A 19339-nucleotide genomic window follows, 5' to 3' on the forward strand; every position below is an offset into this window, starting at 1 on the left:
TTGCTTCCCCTGCTGGGAACAGAATCCACCTCTCTTGGCTCAGTGCAATTTTCTTTCCAAAGCCAAATGCCAAAATGGAAGGAATTCAACTCAGGCAAAAGATCAACTCCATTATCATTTTTTTTTTTTTTTTGGTACTGGGGATTGAACCCAGGACCTTGCACAGGTGAAGTAAGCATTCTAACACCAAGCTACATTGGGGGATTGTTTATTTTATTCTTAAAGATGTGACTTACAGTGTATCTTAAGTAAAAGGATCTTAAGAGAAAATTCAAAATATATGTGCATGTGTGTAACCACCTCTCACATATATGAAAGTGTTTATATGCATAAGAAGCTAAATGATGAGCTTCTAATTGTTTACCTTAAAAAGCAGATGAGGAGAGAAAACAAGAAAAAATTCAAGAATTCTGTGCAAGATGTGAGTAGTTTATAATGTACTCTTTCCTCCCTGTGAACATAAAAATCAATATTTACCCAGCTAAGAGAGTAAGATGTGCCTACCATAAAATACATTATGTTTAACACTGTATTGCATCTGATAACTGAGATGAGTATGAAAAATTATATTTGTATAGCAATTCATATTTTACAGAGCTCTTCAATACACAGTATGTCACTTATTTTTTACAAAATCATGTATGGTAAGCAGATCTTAATATCATGAATAAGGAAAATGAGGTGCTGAGAAAGAAAATAATTGACATTCATACTTCCAAACAAGGCAGAGTTGGAAGTGAAATTGTAGCTTTCTAAACCTAAATGCCAGTTCAGAAATACAGATAACATTCTACATAATTGCCAAGAGATATATGAAATGTTGCCACAACAAAAAGATGATATATACCATAATTTGTATTATTCTGTTAATTTATTAAAATAAAAATAAATTTATAATTTAAAAACTGCAGTTACACATCATGCCCTATTTTCTTTTTATTTATTTATTTATTTATTTATTTAGGTACCGGGGATCGAACTCGGGTCCTTGCGCTCCTATTTTCTTTTAATGGCACCTTTAGATTCTATCGATGTTCAGTGTAACCAGGAAAAATCTTTGAATTAATGTCTTCCTTTAGAAAATAAAGATGTAAAACTACTGTCTACTATTAACTGCAACAAGCACCAGGGAGATAGGGCTGTAGAGATGGAAAAAGGAGGAAGGGAATGTTTGATTGACAAGCAGTTTCTGAAGGGTTCTCAAAGTGAGGTCCACACAACTGCACCATATGGGAATTCTCCAAAATTACAAACTGCTGAACCCCACTTCTGGGCTACTGGATTAGGACCAGGGCAGAGAGCCCCCTAATCCATGGATAAAAAGGTCATTTTGATAAACAGTAACTTTAATCATTGTTGTACATGCTTTACTCTCTGGGCAGGTAAGGTTTAACATGAATAATTTATACCAAGAGGGCAACCATAGGCTTATAAAAATGTAACAAGTTCATGATCTGAGTCATACTTTTTGTTTTGAAGTGAACTTTGTCCACTCATCGACAGGGTTACCTCATAATCCACAGAAACGTATGTGACGATTCGTACATCTATCTGATGCTAGGACAAGACAGGTTACAGCTCCAGCTCTGGGTTTTGAATCCAAGTATCAGAACTCCCTGACATAACCAAAGAGACTGGACAAAGCCCAAGGACAGCTTTGTCCTTGGAAACTCTAAGAAGGATGCCCAATTTAAATGAGATAGTCTGATTTAGAGACACTACACATCAAATTTATAAATCAATATTATTAATTAAAAGCAATAACTCAGACAATGTAAAAATAAGCATCCAACTCCCAATACGTTCTGCTAATGCATATAGTGTTAACTATATGCCAAACACCGTTTTAAGTGCTTTACACATGGTAACTCATTATAAACTACTATTTAGATTACTAAAGTCCCCATTGCAATCTTAGGAGATAGATGCTATAAATATCTTCATTACATAGATGAAAAAGCAGAGGCACAAAAACTTGAAGTTACTTATCTCAGGAGAAATCTATCAAGTGATATAGCTGATATTTGAATCCCAAGTAGTTTGCTCCTGTAATCTATTATTTTAATTACTACAATGCACTGCCTCTTCAATAATTTTAAACTTTATAAAATAAATTCCAAATCAACTTGAACATGAAGAATGTGGGTTCAAATAATCTTGAAAAACATGAACTTGACCCTTTAGTTTGCAGATACTGCCTTCCTTCCAGCTATAGATAATAACTGCTATTAACTCCAAAAGAATCCTGAAACAACATCTTCTATAGCGAAATAATAAAATCACAAAAGAAATATAAGTATAGCTTGTCTTTGACAGAGGGCAAAAGTCATACCAATTCAAAGCTATGGCCATGAAAGATTACTTGATTCCATAAATCCAATTTATAATACAGAAAAACAGGGAGGGACACAACTAGCCACTAGATATATTGGCTAACCATGAAAGTTCTGATCTCTTAAGTCATTTCAAAGAATTGTATCTAGATAGCTAATTGGGTTTTTCCTCTTGTAAATTTTTAAGGCGTTGCATGTTCTTTGAAAGTCTGAGTAAGCAAAGTGTCCTTCAACTTGGCCCTTCATTGTTTCCTCTGCAACTCTTTTCAGTGTTCATCAGTTTTATTCATACTCATAAGGGCTATGTTCCAAGGTCACTGGAAATTCTTGTCAGTAGCAATTCTAACAAATGTGGCATATACATGAGGTATCGAAAAGTGCAAAGCCATGGCTGAGGCAGAGTAGTCTGCTGTAGGCAAAGAAGCAGTCAATTTGGGGGTCAGGAAAAGAGTCAATGTCTTCTCTTCTTCCTTCCAAGTTTTATAGCAGGGAACAGAAAAGTCCAAGTATGAGAATTCTTACAATTTTGGAAGCAAACAATGAGAAACCCTAGCATTATTTGCATTATTTTTTCCATCTGTTGCTTGAATTCCTTTCTTAGCATTATTGCCAAAATTCATCTGATTATGATCATGGTGGTGAGGAGGACAGTAATAGTAGTGTTTATTGGGTAAAAGACAGTACTCAGTCAACACAGACCCAGTACTCCATCTGATGCTCAGGTCAACTTTGATAAGTGTTATTAACTTAGAACCCTGAAGTTTAAAGAGTTTCAATGCCTCACTTGATAAATGCCAGGAAGTTATTTAAAATGCCCCTATTAAAAGAGTGATAAATGCCAGAAAGTTATTTAAAATGCCCCATTTCGTAGGGTATTCGACTCTGAAGTCCAACTGTCATTGCTGTTACAAATACATTGACTTTATTTTAGTAACTGCCTTCCTCAGTATCTAAATATTGGTCTTGGTTCTGCTCTTTTGTGCTACATAGAAGTACAATTCTTCTTACAGACAATTCCTTCTAAACAACAATAAGAGAGACCAAGAATGCCCATGATCACCCCGGCAGATTTCTTCAACTTACTGTTCAAGTAGCATCCTATACATGCTTCTTTCTTAGGATTGAAATTCAGTACTGTACTTATTAGTTTACATTTCCCCCTAATAGTCTACAAGCCTTGGGCTGAGGATCATTACTGAGATCATCTGTGTATTTCATCAAGTTGTTCAACACAAAGCTTTTTTATTTATATTTAAAGTTTTTAATTGTGATATAATTCACATAGCATAAAACCACTCTTTAAAAATACACATTTTAGTGGTTCTCAGTATGTTCAAAGAATTGTGTAATCGATATCACCATCTGATTCCAAAAGGTTTTCATCATTTACAAAAGAAATCTGGTGCCCATTAGGAGTCAGTCCATTCTCCATGCTTCTCAGTCACTGGTAAACAATGGTCATTCTGTGCCTAGGGATTTGCCTATTTATACAAAAAGAGTAATAAAATATAAGGCCTTTTCTATCAGTATCACATTGCTTGATTCTAATACCTTTGTAATACATTTTGAAATGGGCAGTGTGACTCTTCCGTATTTTCTAACCGTTTTCTAGATTGTTTTGACAATTCAATGTCCCCTGAATTACAGGATCAGCTTGTCAATTGCTACAAAGAAACCAGCCGGGATTCTGATAAAGATTGCTTCAAATCTTAAGACCCAGCTATGGTGTATTCCACTTAGCATAATATTTTTTCCAAGAAATGAACACAGGATGTCTTTCCATGTAATTAGAGTTTCTTTAACACATTTTAACAACTCAACAGAGGCTTCATGCTGTATTTGCAGTCAATGAATAAAAGAATAAATAAGGGAACAAGGCAATCAATGAACAAGAGAATCCAAACAACTCAAACACACACACACAAACACACACACACACACACACACACACAATGGCCACCTTCTTGAATCATGTCTTGCCTCTCAACAAGCCCTGCTTCACAAGTTAAATTTTTCAAGATATACTCAGTTGCTTTTTTTCATGTATTCAGTCATAAATCCTCTCATTTCTTTCCCTTTTCCCCATTTGATACGACCAATAATGGTAGAAAGTTGATGGCCATGAAAGAAACATTTCTATCCACAACAATCCTTCAAAAAAAAAACCTCCAGGACACTGTTAGTACAGCTGCAAACAGACCAACCTGAGCACTCATCTTGCCCGACCCACTGTTGGATGTGAGTTCTTATCCACAAGTGACCATGAAACAGGCTTCCCTTAACCATGATTTTAGCTAAACATGATTTCAGTTATACTCCCTTCCCCACCACCACCACCCCCATTAGGAAAGAAGCTCTAAAACTAATAATACAGACAATATTAAGTCATCCAGGGTGCTGTTTGTAAAAATTGCTTCCCGGCTTTGAATGCCTTTAAAGAATCAAGTTAACACAAGCAGACGATTTGGGAAAGGAAGCATCATGGCATCGGCTGGGAGATGGAAAGGCAAGGATGACGATTCCTCACTCAAGAAACTTAGTAGCCCAACACCACGGAAGAGGTAACATTCTCGGTATTGTCTTGTGAGTGGTAGAACATTAATATGGAATTAGAAAGTGTTCAAGACACTTCACAAATGACTCAGGTTATAGCCACACACTTTATAAAACACCACATCTCTTCCAAAGAACACATTTTTCTATCTGTTAAACCACTTTAAACCTTATATTTTATTTATATTAGCAGAATATGTTACTTTATTGGCTCCACTGATTACTGTCAGTAATTATAAAGCATCCTCCATTTAGAAGTCAATATTTTCTTTTACAAAAAGTATAAAGTTTACATAATTTTAAAGATGTTCACAGGGATGTTATTTCCATTTTAAAATTATGACTTAGATTTAGGCAATTAATTATTTTTGAAATCGTTTATAACTGGCATATACTTACCACATTTTAAATACTGGGTCCAGAGGTATCAAAAAAATCAGTAAATGAGGCAGAAAATAAACCTCAGAAACTTCCTCACAAGGCAGAGCTCCCTTGAAGTCAAAGCAAGAAAAGGATATAATGATTGTGCAGTGTTTTACTTTGTTTCTGACAAAAGAAGCCTACATCAGTGTGTCAGCCAGTTAACTGGCTACCACTGATTTCAAGATATTTACGTTGGTCATTGTTGAGGAAATAGTAATGATCCTCTGTAAAGAGTGAAGAAGGTCAAAAAAAAAAAAAAAAAAAAGAGTGAACAAGGGCCTGAGGCTTGTTTCTTCCGTCATCCCAAGTGTAAGAAAATGGATATAATGACAACACCTCCTTCTCATCAAAGTGCACTGCCTGCCAGTGATAAAAGGCAGTGAAAGGATGAAGCTAGAGATTTGAGATTAGCTAGTGATTACAATTAGGTTGCCCTTAAATAAAACCATTCACCTCAGCTGTTCTTCTTTATTAGTGTAAATATGTGTTCATTATAGGAAAATCAGAAAGCAGATGTAACGTTATCATGCACTAAACTCCATGTCAATTCAAGATTGGACTTCAGGGATATTTCTAACCAGGAGAAGTCTAGGTTTGACGAAAATATTAATTTCAGTATTCAGCAAATGCAAATTTGTGTGCCTCTTACATGCTAGGAAATAAATGATAATCTTTCCCCAGGACTTCACAGTCCTTGTTCAAACTTAAGGGATTGTGCAATTCACATTGTCTCCATAAGGGGTATACTATGAGTGAAATGTCTAGAATGTTACTTTATACTCGACTAATCTGAGATGCAGTAGAAGGAAACACAACTGAATGGACACAATGTCCTTCAGGGGTGCTAAACCTCAAGATGACAATGAGATGAAGTACATATTGGGATTAGGACCACAGTCCAAAGCAAAGAGATAAATTTTCACTGTGCGTAAGAGATCATGCCTGCACTTACGGATGAATGCTGTAACCGCTGCATCAAGAGTAGCACATGGCCAATTTGTCACTTTTATTTCATTATAATCCCAGTTTAATAGCAAGTTTTACATTTGTAATTAATATATCAATTGAAAGACAATGTTTGATTTTCCTGGTAATTTTCCACATTAATGCCTTTAGCAGTTAAACCCCAATGTGACATTTTGGCTGGAGGGCTAAGCAGTTACCACACCCAGGGGTGATATGCAGGATTGTGTAGCAAACATCTCCGAACTTCTGTCTAGAGACACCATCATTATTATTATCATCACATTTCAGTATGGCTATAAAGCATATAACATGGGCATCAAAATGGAGACAACCATGACTATCGTTTACCAGAGTTACAACTTTTTCCTCTCAAAACACAATAACGCTATGTATTTTCTATGGTTGATTTTAATCATCTCGATTAAAAAACATAGCTCTATTTTTATTTTGATGCTTATTTGCTTCTTAAATTAAAAAAACTTAAAAGAAAACAAACACAGGGTTTTAGAACCAGGCCACTACTAAAAATAGATATTTAAACAGTGGGAGAGGAATAAAGAAAATAGGGAAACTAGTCCTGACAAGAACACTCTTTAATTTTTCAAATGTGACGTGTGCTTCTGCATGGACATGGGGCTAATTATTTCTACTAAGATGCTCTTGTAAAACAGAAACACTCAAGAGGCAGCTTTGTGCGTTTCTTTCTGAACCAATGCTTGGATTGAGTGATTCAGTGTAATGTAATGCAATCATCTTGGAGCCAAAAGCTCATCAAGGTCTAGCAAACAGATCAGAATAAACGGCTACCACTGCGACCCTGGCTGAGGTGCCACGGAAGGCACTCTATCTCCCAGGCTTCAGCTGAATGAAGACTCTGTGATGCTCTTCGCCAGCTACTGGCTTGGCTTCCACCCCTGCCACTGCTGGGAGCTGCTGTACACTCAGAGCACACTCTCACATCGGAACCCATGGAATGGGCATTCTGTGTGAAAGTTTTACAGTGGGGCAATGATGCAAGGTAGAATTGGTGGAATAGATTTCCATCTGAAAATATATTTCATGACCCTCCACACAACATTTAAAAACTGATTTTGTTAGTCACATATGGCACAAACCCAAGCATCATCTTTTAAAAGAAAGAAAAGAAAGAAGAGGTATAAATGTTATTCAGATGCAATTAGATGCAATCCAAAAATAAATCACCTGTCATCAAAACTATGGCATGCAACTGAGTCAAGCCAAGCACTCCTCCACCCCTATCTCATTGTCATTTAACCGTTGAGGTCCTCTGGAGTGTAGGAACTAATTCACATTAATGCAGATCCTATAAATCTGGGCATTAAAAAGAAATAGATCCATTTTCCCTATGAAATGGTATTTTTTTATTAGTACATCTTTGCAGTACATGATGATTACATTCATCCTGGGAAGTTGGTACATGTACTTAAATAGTATTTGCACATTTTATTTTATTGTATTTCAGTTAAAATCTTACACATGACGCTTCTATAATATTTCGACTTTTATCATAGCTCTTAAAGAAAGCTAAAATGAGCAGACAATGCAGAGATACAGACAAATTCATGTCTCAACAAATCTCGGTATGCTTCTAAATTCGGTAAGAGGAAGATATGACACCATCCATACCTATTCACTTCATCACGAGAAATACCCAGTTCTAGCTCAAATCTCAAGAAGCCTAACCGAGAATCAGTAAAGTCCCTAAAAAGCAGGGACAATGTCTCATCACAGAGTATCAGCATGCTGCAGCTTTCATCTCCCAGCAGCCTACATGTTTGGTTGCACTGAATAACATGAAATCTTAAAACTTTAATTACTAATTAATCTCCCCTGCAGCTGCTCATGGCTTTTGCAAGTTAGAACAGGGAGCACAGGAGAACGGAAGATCCATGGCACCACAAGGCTCCACCCAGATTACACTGCATCCAAGCCCTCCGGCCCATGAATTCCTAGTAAAGAGCCCTCAATATAACACATACAGCCCTGAAGTAATTTCAGGCTACGTCTCAGAATAATGCTCTGGGAAAGGAGCCTAGTGTGGGAACCTCAGGATTGCAATTAGAGATGTAGCCACACGACTACATAGCATTTAAACTTAGTTTCAAATAAACTAAGAATTTATAATAATTTTAACTTGTTTTAAATGATGAAGCTAAAGTGGTCATTTACAAAACAAATATAATTCAGAAAGGAAGTGCTCAAACCTTCAAAGACCCCAGTCTTTAAAATGAACTCCAGATACATGCTAATAATCCCAAAATGAAATAGGAAGGATTGCATAGACTGTTGCTATGAGCTAAAATGAAATTCCCATAGAACCAGAGCAACGTTGTATCTCTGCAAAAGAGGAGTGGATTGTGGTTGCCATGCCCATTTTAGAAACACAGTAATGAGAAAGAATCTCAGACTGTTAGTTTGGCCAAGTTTAAGTCAAGGGGGTTTAGAGGCGACCTCAAGGAATGAAGAAGGCAGAGTTCTCTTCTTGTTGGTGAACTTAGAGACAAAGCTATCAAAAGAAGGCCCACCCTATCCTAAAAATCTCAAAATCTGTCCAATTTTTTTTTCATATTCCTTTAGTTCTCTATACAACTTACAGAGAAGCCTTTGATTTTGACACCAAAACTTTTTTATACATCAGACAATTCTGTCACCAGGTAAGTGTCCTACAGCTCAATTCAGTCATGATCTTATGGACCAGAAGTCTGTGCAGACCCCACCAGTTAAGGGCTCAATCTCACACACTGCTCCAGCTTCAGAAATCTATGGCAAGTATCAAGCCACCAAGTTGTCCATATTTGGTTGGACTTGGCCACAAACTGAAGATACCAGGCAAATTGTCAGGTTTGATGATGTGGTAGAAGGGCTCACCAAGCTCAGGAAACACTTCCTTATACTTACTAATGTATTTAAAAAGCTATGATGAAGGATAAAGATGAATAGAAGAGGTACTCAGAGGTAGGTCTGGAAGGTTCACAAGTCCTTGTGGAGTTGAGATATGCCACCCTCCTAGCATATGGATATATTCACTGATTTGCTAGCAAGCTCTCAGAACACTGTCTCTAGAGATTTTTAATAGTGTCTTTAACACATAGGCAAATCTATTTTTTTTTCATACCAGGAATTGAACTCTTGACCTTGTGCTTGCCAGACAGCCACTGGCATCACTGAGCTAAATCCTTGGCCCTGGCAAAATCTATTATTAACTAAATTTCCAGTTACTCACCCCTCCCCAGATTATAATGAGTGGAGCTGACAGTTCAAGGGTTCTAATCATGCCTTAGGTTTTTTGGTGACCACCCCTCATGCAGAAGCTCACCAAGAGTCATCTCAGGATGACCAAAGATATCTATCATCCAGAATATCCACAGGATTGGAACTCTGGGTCAACAACCAAAGTGAGACAAAATAACAGTCAAATAAAATAAAATATGCTCCCCGTCCTGACACCCTTATGCTTAGAATATTATACATGGTTTTAAGGATACTATATCAGGCATGAACTGGAAACAGAAGCATACATATGTGTATGGACTGTATGTATGTATGTATGTATGTATCTATCTGTATGTCAACATTATTTCACAGTATCACATTAATCTAAAGAAAATCGCACCTGATCATGAAAAACAACTTGATCAAACAATTACCAAGTACCCAGATATGTAAATCATTTATATAACTGAAAATCATTCCAAATCATTCAGTTACTAGTTCCAACCCTACCAAACTCACTGTGGGGAGGAAAGCACAACCTTGTGCCAAAAATGAAAAGAGCACCACTCTAGTACTATTCTGTTAAAACTGCTCCCTTGTCTTCCCAGACAAAAGAATTTCAGTCTAATACTCTGTGTAGAGTATTAGAAGAATCTCCAAAGAATCTAAGCTGTAGTTGTATTCACAAATGATGTCCAATGCGTGGGGTTAAATAGACACCAATTCAAGGACATCGTGCTGTCCTAAATTTTCTGTTTACCTTGGAGGTATGTTTTTGATATATCTAATTCTTTGTTTCATTTCCAAGACATATTTTAAAGAAAACGCTATAAGAGACATTTTGAAATAAACTAATTGTAATGTTACATGTAACCAAACTTGCTTGCCTTTGTTATTCCAGAGAACCACTATGTAATGACTCAAGGGGGAAAAAAATCATTCACCTTGCTTCCAACTGAGCCTTCTTGAATAACGGTCTTTCCCTCTTTGGGCAAAAATTTCCCACCTGTAAAGTAAGAATTCGACCATACGATCTTGGGAGGTTCATTCAAGTCCTGATACTCTACAGTCATTTTAGGTCTGCAGTCCAGCCCACAGCCACATGTGAGCATCTCATGCTTGTTGCTCTAGAACTCTTCACTGATGTAACACAGTTTTAAATTCATAGAAGTTAAACTCCACTAAAATAGTTTAATTACATAATAGTTCTGTGCAATTTCATGAATGTATATTTACACATCTCATGAAAACTTTGCTAAACTCTTTACCACTAGATCTACTGCAGGCAGAAGCACTGTCTCTACCTGCCTGAAATTTCTCTCATTTACTGAGAACTCTTGGGCACAACAAGTGGTACCACATACTAAGTATATTTGATTTTTAACCTGTCATTCCACTTTCCACTTTACTTACTCTATAATACTATTAGAAGCACTTATTTTTCAAGCAAATTATTCCTTTTCAATATTCCTATACTTTCCTATTACTGATATTCTCGCACGGTGAATCCAATGTCTTTCCCATAATCTATGTGAATTCAAATGCTGCCTGCTCTATAGTCTTCCCTGGTCCCTGAAAGATAAAAACCACAATGTTGATATTTCTGATTTTTATATCTCAAACACTTTAACACATGAGGTAATATAAGTAGCACATTGAGGCCCTAACTCGTGTCACTCTGGATTATTTGTGAGCTTATCTCTTCTACACAATTAAGAATTGCTCTAGAGCAAGGTCATATTGACACCCACCTTCATATTCCTAATTACTAATTAACAGTGGGATCTCAATACATGTTCGGTGAATGAAAGGAACATAAAGATGTGGAATTAGGATATACTGCCCAAATACACATATGGATAAATAAGTGAACACAACTAAAGTTGGAGAATCGGAAAGTGGGAAATATTTCTTTAGAAGAAGGAGGAAAAAACTTCAGAAAAGGCTGCTTTCAGGAGTTCATACATTTTCAGAGTCATTATGTGGGAGTTCTCTGAGACCTTTCATTGTAGAAACATCCACAGGTACGTCATTTTCCCCAGATCTCTGAGTCAAAGTAGCCTTCAAAACGTAATTCTAAGACAGATCTGGGAAAACACACAACACAGACTTGACTAATGAGAAATCCTAGACCGACTGGCCTACTTTAGGGGGTCAGCAGATTCACTGGGTTTGAGTTTGAAATTTGCCTTGGTTCAAAAATAGAGACATCAAAGTTGGATGTTAATAGTCTACATTTGTAGGACTTTTCAAGTACATTTTAAATACAACACAAAACAGCCTACTGTACACATCATCTTCTCTTGGCACATATTTTTAATATTTTAAGAGTGTGATTATTATTCTCATGACATATAATTACGTTAACCAATAAATACTAACACGTCTAATTCGGCTGTACCACAGTGAAATAGTCCTGTAGGATGAGCTCTATCTCCTAATTAACTGTAGCCTTCCTAAATTAGAATAATTGACAAGAATAGAACAGATCATCTTTTAATTTTTGAGTGGAACACGCACACTGAAAGTACATTTTATACTAATTATGAACTTATTCTATTTAAGGGTTCTCATAATCATCTCTAAATCTCCTAAACATTTTCTTTCTTATAGGAAATAAAAGTTGATATTCAAGGGACACTATTATTCACATGACTGATTTCATACCTTTTGTCAATGATAAAAGTTTTTTAAAAAAATAGAACCTGACACTCTCAATCTGGTTTCAGAAATTGAAGTCAAGCACAGGCTTAGATTCAAGGGTCAGTTGTGCTCACATAGTAGTTATATGCTCAAAGACAAGTCACTTATCTGCTGAGTCTTAGTTTCCCATCCATAAGAAAAGAAGTAAGTGCACATCTGTATCTCAGAGATAAGAAACATATACCTTGCTTAAGTGAGAATATATATGAAAGTGCTTCACCATCAGTAAACTGCTGTCCGAATGCCAGTGATTATGAGCTCGTGTGCACAGTAAGATTGCTCAAGCAACAATAGAACTACTGAATAAACCCATCGAAATGTCATGGTTGATGGGAGGCATATGTAGACACAGCCTTAAAGAATGAAGGCTATATTAAGTAAAAACCTCACAGCATAAACTTCTCCACACATATTAGGTAATAATTAGAAGAAAGAAAATAAGATTAGACACAAACCTTGCTTAAAAACATAAAACAGAAGTGCACAGAAGCATCTGAGCATAATATTGCTGAGTCTAGCAGCAGTTAGTGGCCTTGGTATCCTGAGGTATTTGCATGTGTAGAATTGGAAAAGTGCTGAACATTAAATAAGGAAGTAATCATGGCTCACTGGATAATGTTTCTCAGACCTAAATGCATTCCCTTCCCTCATTCCAGAGTCGCCTTTGGTTCCTATGTCCCCTGTTCAGAATCAATTTTAGCTCCCCCTACTTGCAAACTCCCATTACCTGCAGAAAGCAGGCTGAAATCTTCAACTGGCATAAAACTTATCTGCAAGCTATCAATAGTAAACCATCCAGTCTTATAGTTCACGTCCGGCCTTCATCCATTCCCAGATGGATGTTAGGTTTCTAAATGCAGCCTGGACTATCCTGTGCTGAGTCTCAAGTTGTTCTCCCTTCTCTAACAATAAAATCCCATCCAAACTCTGGCCAAGCATGCGAGCCTTCTGATCAGAACTTTAAGATTCTATCAACTTCACAAGAGTATTTCACGCTCTTCTTTGTACTTTGGTAGCATCAGTCATAGACATAATGACTTATATGGTATTAGTCTAATATAATATTAGACTATTAAAAGATGATGGCTGAATAAAGAATGAGAAATTAGAGTCATTTATAGCTAAATGGATGCATATCGAGGCCATATTCTTAAGTGAAATAAATAGAACACACATGTGTAAATACCGAATAGTTTCTCTAGTGTGAGAAACTGAAAGTGTAAATAAGGATTAAAATGAATAACTGATAATTTGAAATAGGAAAAGGTCCAAAGGTGTAGGGGTGGTGGGAGGGGAAGGAGAAAGGGAAGAAGGGAAAGGAAAAATGATGAGAAATGGAAATAAAATGGAAATGAAATCTATGTAAATAGGGAAGGGCGGAGCGGGTGAAGGGCACACAGGTAATGGGGAAAAAAATAAGAACCAAGTACATCATGTACAGGTACAAGCACCCAATGATAAATGTAAACGTGTTGTATACCTAAAATGTACCAATAAAAGAATTTTTTAAAAAATAATAAAAAAAAGAAAGATGATGGCTGAGTCTTCTGGGTCTCCCTTTTGACCTTCTACCTTCCTGTTCCTATCCAATCCCCCACAGCGCATGCTATATGCCAGCAGCTGAGTTCAGGTTTACAGGAGTGAAGCACATTTTACCACTAACAGTCCTGAGAGAGCCAAGGGCAGAGATAGGTAAGGAAGAGCTCATGTCTAGTATGTTTTGCCTTGTATCCCGACACAGCTGCCAATCCCATGTTACGTGTAGAAAAGGTAACAAGAAAGCACTGCAACCTTATGTGCAGTTCAGTGTTGAAATGACAGGCAGCAGTGAAGCAGGACTGTTTTTTAATTCGTGAAAGGAACCATTATTAATACAGCAGCTGCCACTGAAGAATTGGAGTAAAATCCAGAGTTGTGTGTGCACCGTCACTCAGTCAAGCAACTGTCACACGAGAGTCAAACAACACGGTGACAAAGGTACCTGTCCGACTGTTTGGAATCCAAAGTTCTGATGGCTGTCGGCTGAGGACACACAGCCCTGAAATAGATTTTCTATGGCCCTCTTAAGACCTCAGAGCAGCAAAGAATGATCACCAATAGTGGAACATCAACTTCCAAAATGCAGGTAATAAACGAAGATGTAGAAAAATAACCAAGCTCCAAAGTAAGCAAAAAATGGTGAAGAAAAGCTGTGAACAAGGCACCATTTGCACTTAAAAACACAGAATAATTCCTGTCACATAATTCTGATGAATTTGAGGAGAAACTGATATCCTCAAACTGCTGATGCCAGTATAAACTATCCAAACCTTCAGAAAGAAAGTAAAGAAAGTAGTCATTCTCCTTAATGTCAGCATCCCACTGGTAAAAGTCTGAGGGTAGAAAATAGCTCCAAAGAAAATAAACATGAATGTGTCCCTTGTAGCATTACTCACAATAACAAAAAGTGGGAACCACCTCAGTATCCAACACAAGGAATATTCTTTCCAAGAGACCTTCACTTTAGAATCCTTCACCTTACCCTGAGTTATTATTTACCTTACCTTTAGTTACTTTAAGTCATATTTGTGGATATTCTAACAATACATGGGGAAATATCCAAACAGACATAGCTCAAAAAAGAGTAGAGCAATGGAATAAGAAGAGATTTAATTTGAGTAAGATTTTTATATGACATTATCTTTTAAAGGCAATTATTAATAAAGTCAATTTCAGAAGTTTCTGCCAGTTAACCAGCACATGGTGATACTACACAAAAAGAAAACTTAGACCACTGGCCCTAATAAGATCAAAGAAGGACGGAGAGTGTACAGCGTCCACAGCTGCTCACATGGAGAGGCACTTCAGACTGCACTCACCTGTGGAGCCCGAGGCTTGTAGGGAGAAGTAGACTCCAGGTCAGCTAAGATACTGGTCAAAGAGTTAATCTCAGCATCCAGGCTAGAGCGTCTCTCCTCAAGGGTCTTCCCTCCAGGATTTCCCTGCCAAAACAACACAGATGCGTTAAAAACAAATAAAATGCCACCGAAAGAATTACAAGTTCAAATTTCTTAAGTTACTCTTAAATTTCTTAAGTTACACTTAAGTTATATTTAAGGTACCTTTAAATTTCTTAAGTTACACTTTTCTTCTGCATGTCTTTTTTTATAAAAGCTTTTTATTGAATCTCCTTGGGTAGTCTGAGGTAGAATTATCCCTTTTTTGCCAAATGGGAAAACTGAAATATATGAGGTGCTCATTCTAAGGCCATGCAGTCAGACACTCTTTTGATGAAGATACAAATAAAGGAAAATAGATGTTTCCATCCCTGCACTCAAGGGCAAAATCAACTGGGGAGGTGTAGCAGGATCTCTGCATACAGAAGCCACTGCAAAAAGTGGTGATACCTTTTTGAGCAGCATTAGACAAGGAAGGATGATGCATAGTCCAGAAAGAAAAATCAGCAACTACTATCAGTATGTGTGAGAGGAAGAGAAGCAAAACCCAAGCAACTTACTCAACACGGAGCAGAAAGAACCACTCAGAGCTCAGGGCACAGAGACACAAAGAGAGCAAGCATAGTGAGCTGATGAAACTGGAGTCTGTGGATCTCATATGTCAATGCCCATGACAACCGTACTCAGAATCAACGATGGGAGACCAGAGGGTAATGATGCTACCACAGTGTGTTTCCAGGAATAGTGTGGGGTCTGGGGAAAACAAGCAAACATTTTCCTAAAGTTTGAGGAAAGGGGATAGAAAGTGAGGTGGCCCCAGCATTGGAAACAGGATGGAACAGAAATAATCCTTTAAGTTGACAATATAGTAATGATCATCCTGTAGGGTACAAAAGTCTCTTAAGACTCTATCAAGAAACCAAAGTATATTTTAAGCAAGCCAAAACTGGAGTGAAATAATGGGTATTTACTGTAATCTTAACTCTACTGGGTTTGACAGAGAAGGACAAATATCAGGAGAGTGTCTCGTATCTGCAAGAGCTTAGAAAAGGCACTAGCCAAGGAACTAGGATATATTTAGTAACAACAAAAATAGGCTGCCCTGATGGACTAACATTAAATCTTACAACACTTCAGGTAAACCTGCCCTTTTAGTGCATATGCGACACCAGACATCATCTTAAGACCACTAGCTTCTTTCTGCCTAAGGCCTTGCTCACTAAGACACTTTCTCTGAGTGCAATTTAAGTCTGCATAGTAAAGGCCCTTAATAGGACCCGGTGCATTGACCAATCTCTTTTGAGTTCACTCAATGTGAGTTCATCTCTCCTTGATCTGACTCATTCCAGACACACTGGTAGAATCGGGCATCTATGAAACTGTGGCCCAGCTCCTGAAGCCAAACCTAGATTTCTACTTTCCTCTTCAGCCATTTCAGATCCCTGTTTGTGAGCTGTCTTTCCACATGGGGACCTTTGATCACGTTATCTAAAGCATCCCACTCATGCTTTTCTCATTCTCGATATAGTGTAATTCTTCTATGTCACTGTCATTTCACCCAATTTTAATTTACTTTTCTAATAATATCTATCACTACCACCATCAAAAAACTAAATTTTATGTGCATTCGTCTGTTTCTGGACAGCTTCTCCCCTAGCATAATGTAAATTTAATGAGAGCCAAAGGCTGTTTTATTCTTTAGTGCTTCTCCAGAATCCTGCTAAGGGCCTAACCCATGTAAAGGTTCAATAATTATTTCTGAGTCAATAAATTAATTAACAACGATTTTGTCATAGGTTAAGCCAGTAACCACTTTCTCATCAATACCTTTTGGGTAAAAGTGAATGTAGGTACAAGAGGAAGCCACGGATGCTCCAGCATATGACAAAAAAGGCTCAGTCCATGTGCACGTGTGTGTACAGTGTGTGTGTGTGTGTGTATGTGTGTGAGGTTAGGTGGCTTAGATTCCAAGGATGAGCTTGTGAAATTGTGAGTTTTTCCTCACCTTATTTGCTCCAAAGTAGAAAAGTAATGGTACAATGAATGAGTTGTCTTATTTTGCAGACTCTGAAGTTTTCTGTTTTCCTAAACTTTTAAGGCCAGTGGGGGCTTTGTCTGAGAAATAGACTTCTTCAAGATGCTGATGTTTCTACCATAGGACATTGCATCTTTATCTCAAAGGGTACTAATAACTATGAAAGGTGCTGGGTGTAGTTCAGTAGCTGGCTGTAGCTCACAAGAGTAACTGCCTAGTATCTGTGAGGCACCAATCTCCAGTTGGAAAGAAAGAGAAGAAGGAAGGGAGGGAGGAAGATAGGAAGAGAGAGAGAGAGGGAGAGAGAGAGAACACAATTGGATGGAATGAATCCAAGTGGCAAAATATTTGCCCTGCATGTGAGATGAGGTGCTGGGTTTGATTCCCACTGCCTCCAAAAAGAAAGAAAGACAGAAAAGAAAGAAAGAAAGAAAGAAAGAAAGAAAGAAAGAAAGAAAGAAAGAAAGAAAGAAAGAAAGAAAGAAAGAAAGAAAGAAAGAAAGAAAGAAAGAAAGAAAGAAAGAAAGAAAAGACAAAAATCAAAAACATACAAACAAAAAACTATGAAATATGGCAGAATTATAAAAAGATCATTTTCACATATAAACTGCATACAAATATTCTGGATAGTGGGTCTTGCCACTGCAGGGACAGCATAAACATGGAATTTTATAAGAGTTCTTACACAAACTCATAGGCAGCACAAGAGTGAATTGGAATCGTGAAATTCTTCCCTGGGCCATAGTTTATTCATCTATAAAATGAAGAGAATTCCACTTGTCCTACCTAACCCAGAGAGATGCTACAAGATTTAGATAAGAAAATGGATGGGAAAATACTTTGTAAATTATACAGTGCTATAATTATGGTGATTTTCATAAATAGCATTAATTATGGCAACGAGTAACTATAAATTAATAGGAATAATACAGCTATTGTTAATTATTCTTCTTCTTAAGGGCAGCATCATTCATTAAGTGTTCCCTTGGGGTACCTTGGAAAAGACAGGATATAATCAGGTCTTCAACATCTGTGCTTTACTCCAGCAGAAAGTACATCAACTGCCTGTGTCCATGATATCTAACCACAGAGTCTTAAAAGTCACTAAATTACCCTGAGGTATACAATGAAACAAGTAATTATGGTGTGCGACCAGCCCAGGCTTGTAGGACTTCAACTGGCTTCTAGATCCTTATTCTCCCTTCTAAACTGGGATCGTTCCTCATTTTCAGTTTCTCAGATTAAGCTGATGCAATTTATTAACAAGTTTCAGACTAACGCTGTGGGATTTTGCATGAACAACCACCCCCATGCCGCTCTACTTTATGGTAATAGCTTTGTTCTACATTTTAATCCCCAGTGTGAATAAGAACGGGACTCTTTCTCACTCTCAATGATCTATTTTATGTCTTGGTTCAAATAACTGAAGTCCTGCACAAGTTCCCACACCAACTCTTCTCTTGGTGCTCTCCTCTACTCTCTTAGCATCTTTAGATTTATGGAGAATCTTGTCATACTTAGTACTTTATATTTAATGCTAGAAACCAGTCCTATTATGAGATAATAGAATTCTATGGATTTACTAATATTTCTTCTCCAATACTATATATATTCTGCCAGTCACCTGATGATTAATGCCCTGCCACAGGGCAAATAACAAGAGTTCCTTGCTAACTTTGCTTAATGTTATCTTCTAGATACAGTGGAGCCTCAAGTTCTGACCGCCCTGACTTAAAAACAACTTGTGTTAATTAGGTTAAAGGAAGATTCATCTGCCTCTTGTTATCTATAGCATGTACCCAGGCAAACATCCAGATCTCAGCTGTACTGACTTAATTATAATCAGACTTCTGAAACCAATTGAGTTCATAAGTCAAGGATCCACTGTATAACAGGAACTGTGACAAAACATTCATTGTTACAGTAACAATTTCCACACTCTGAATAGACACTTCCACTGTCCATGTCTGGATTCTCCCCTCTAAAAAGTGCATGCAAATAGGTCATCTATTATAGGGATGGATTCCAAGAATTAGTACAGAGGGGATAGGATAGGTAGATTGTGCAAAGAAGAGAAAGCCAATCCCAAAGTTTTACATGGAGATCTGCAACTAAGTCTCCTTCTGGGGAGTCCTATAAAATACTCCTCAGATCTT

General features: G+C 37.3%; 1 protein-coding gene across 20 annotated transcripts in view; it reads right to left on the minus strand.

Annotated features, from left to right (window-relative positions):
- The window catches only part of Lpp (LIM domain containing preferred translocation partner in lipoma), an 847859-nt gene that overhangs the window by 519316 nt on the left and 309204 nt on the right, over positions 1-19339 (minus strand). For all 20 annotated transcript variants that reach the window (XR_015441150.1, XR_015441149.1, XR_015441148.1 and 17 more), the window contains one exon: positions 15071-15193. Coding sequence is in view for 16 of the 20 variants with exons in the window: in XM_004834795.3 (XP_004834852.2) it covers positions 15071-15193 (123 nt within the window). In the remaining 4 variants the exon portion in view is untranslated. The remainder of the gene's footprint in view (positions 1-15070; positions 15194-19339) is intronic.

Source organism: Heterocephalus glaber, unplaced genomic scaffold (genome assembly GCF_053883595.1).
Source record: "Heterocephalus glaber isolate CG9 unplaced genomic scaffold, H.glaber_assembly_v1.0 deba00001504, whole genome shotgun sequence".
In the NCBI taxonomy this organism is placed as follows: Eukaryota; Metazoa; Chordata; class Mammalia; order Rodentia; family Bathyergidae; genus Heterocephalus; species Heterocephalus glaber.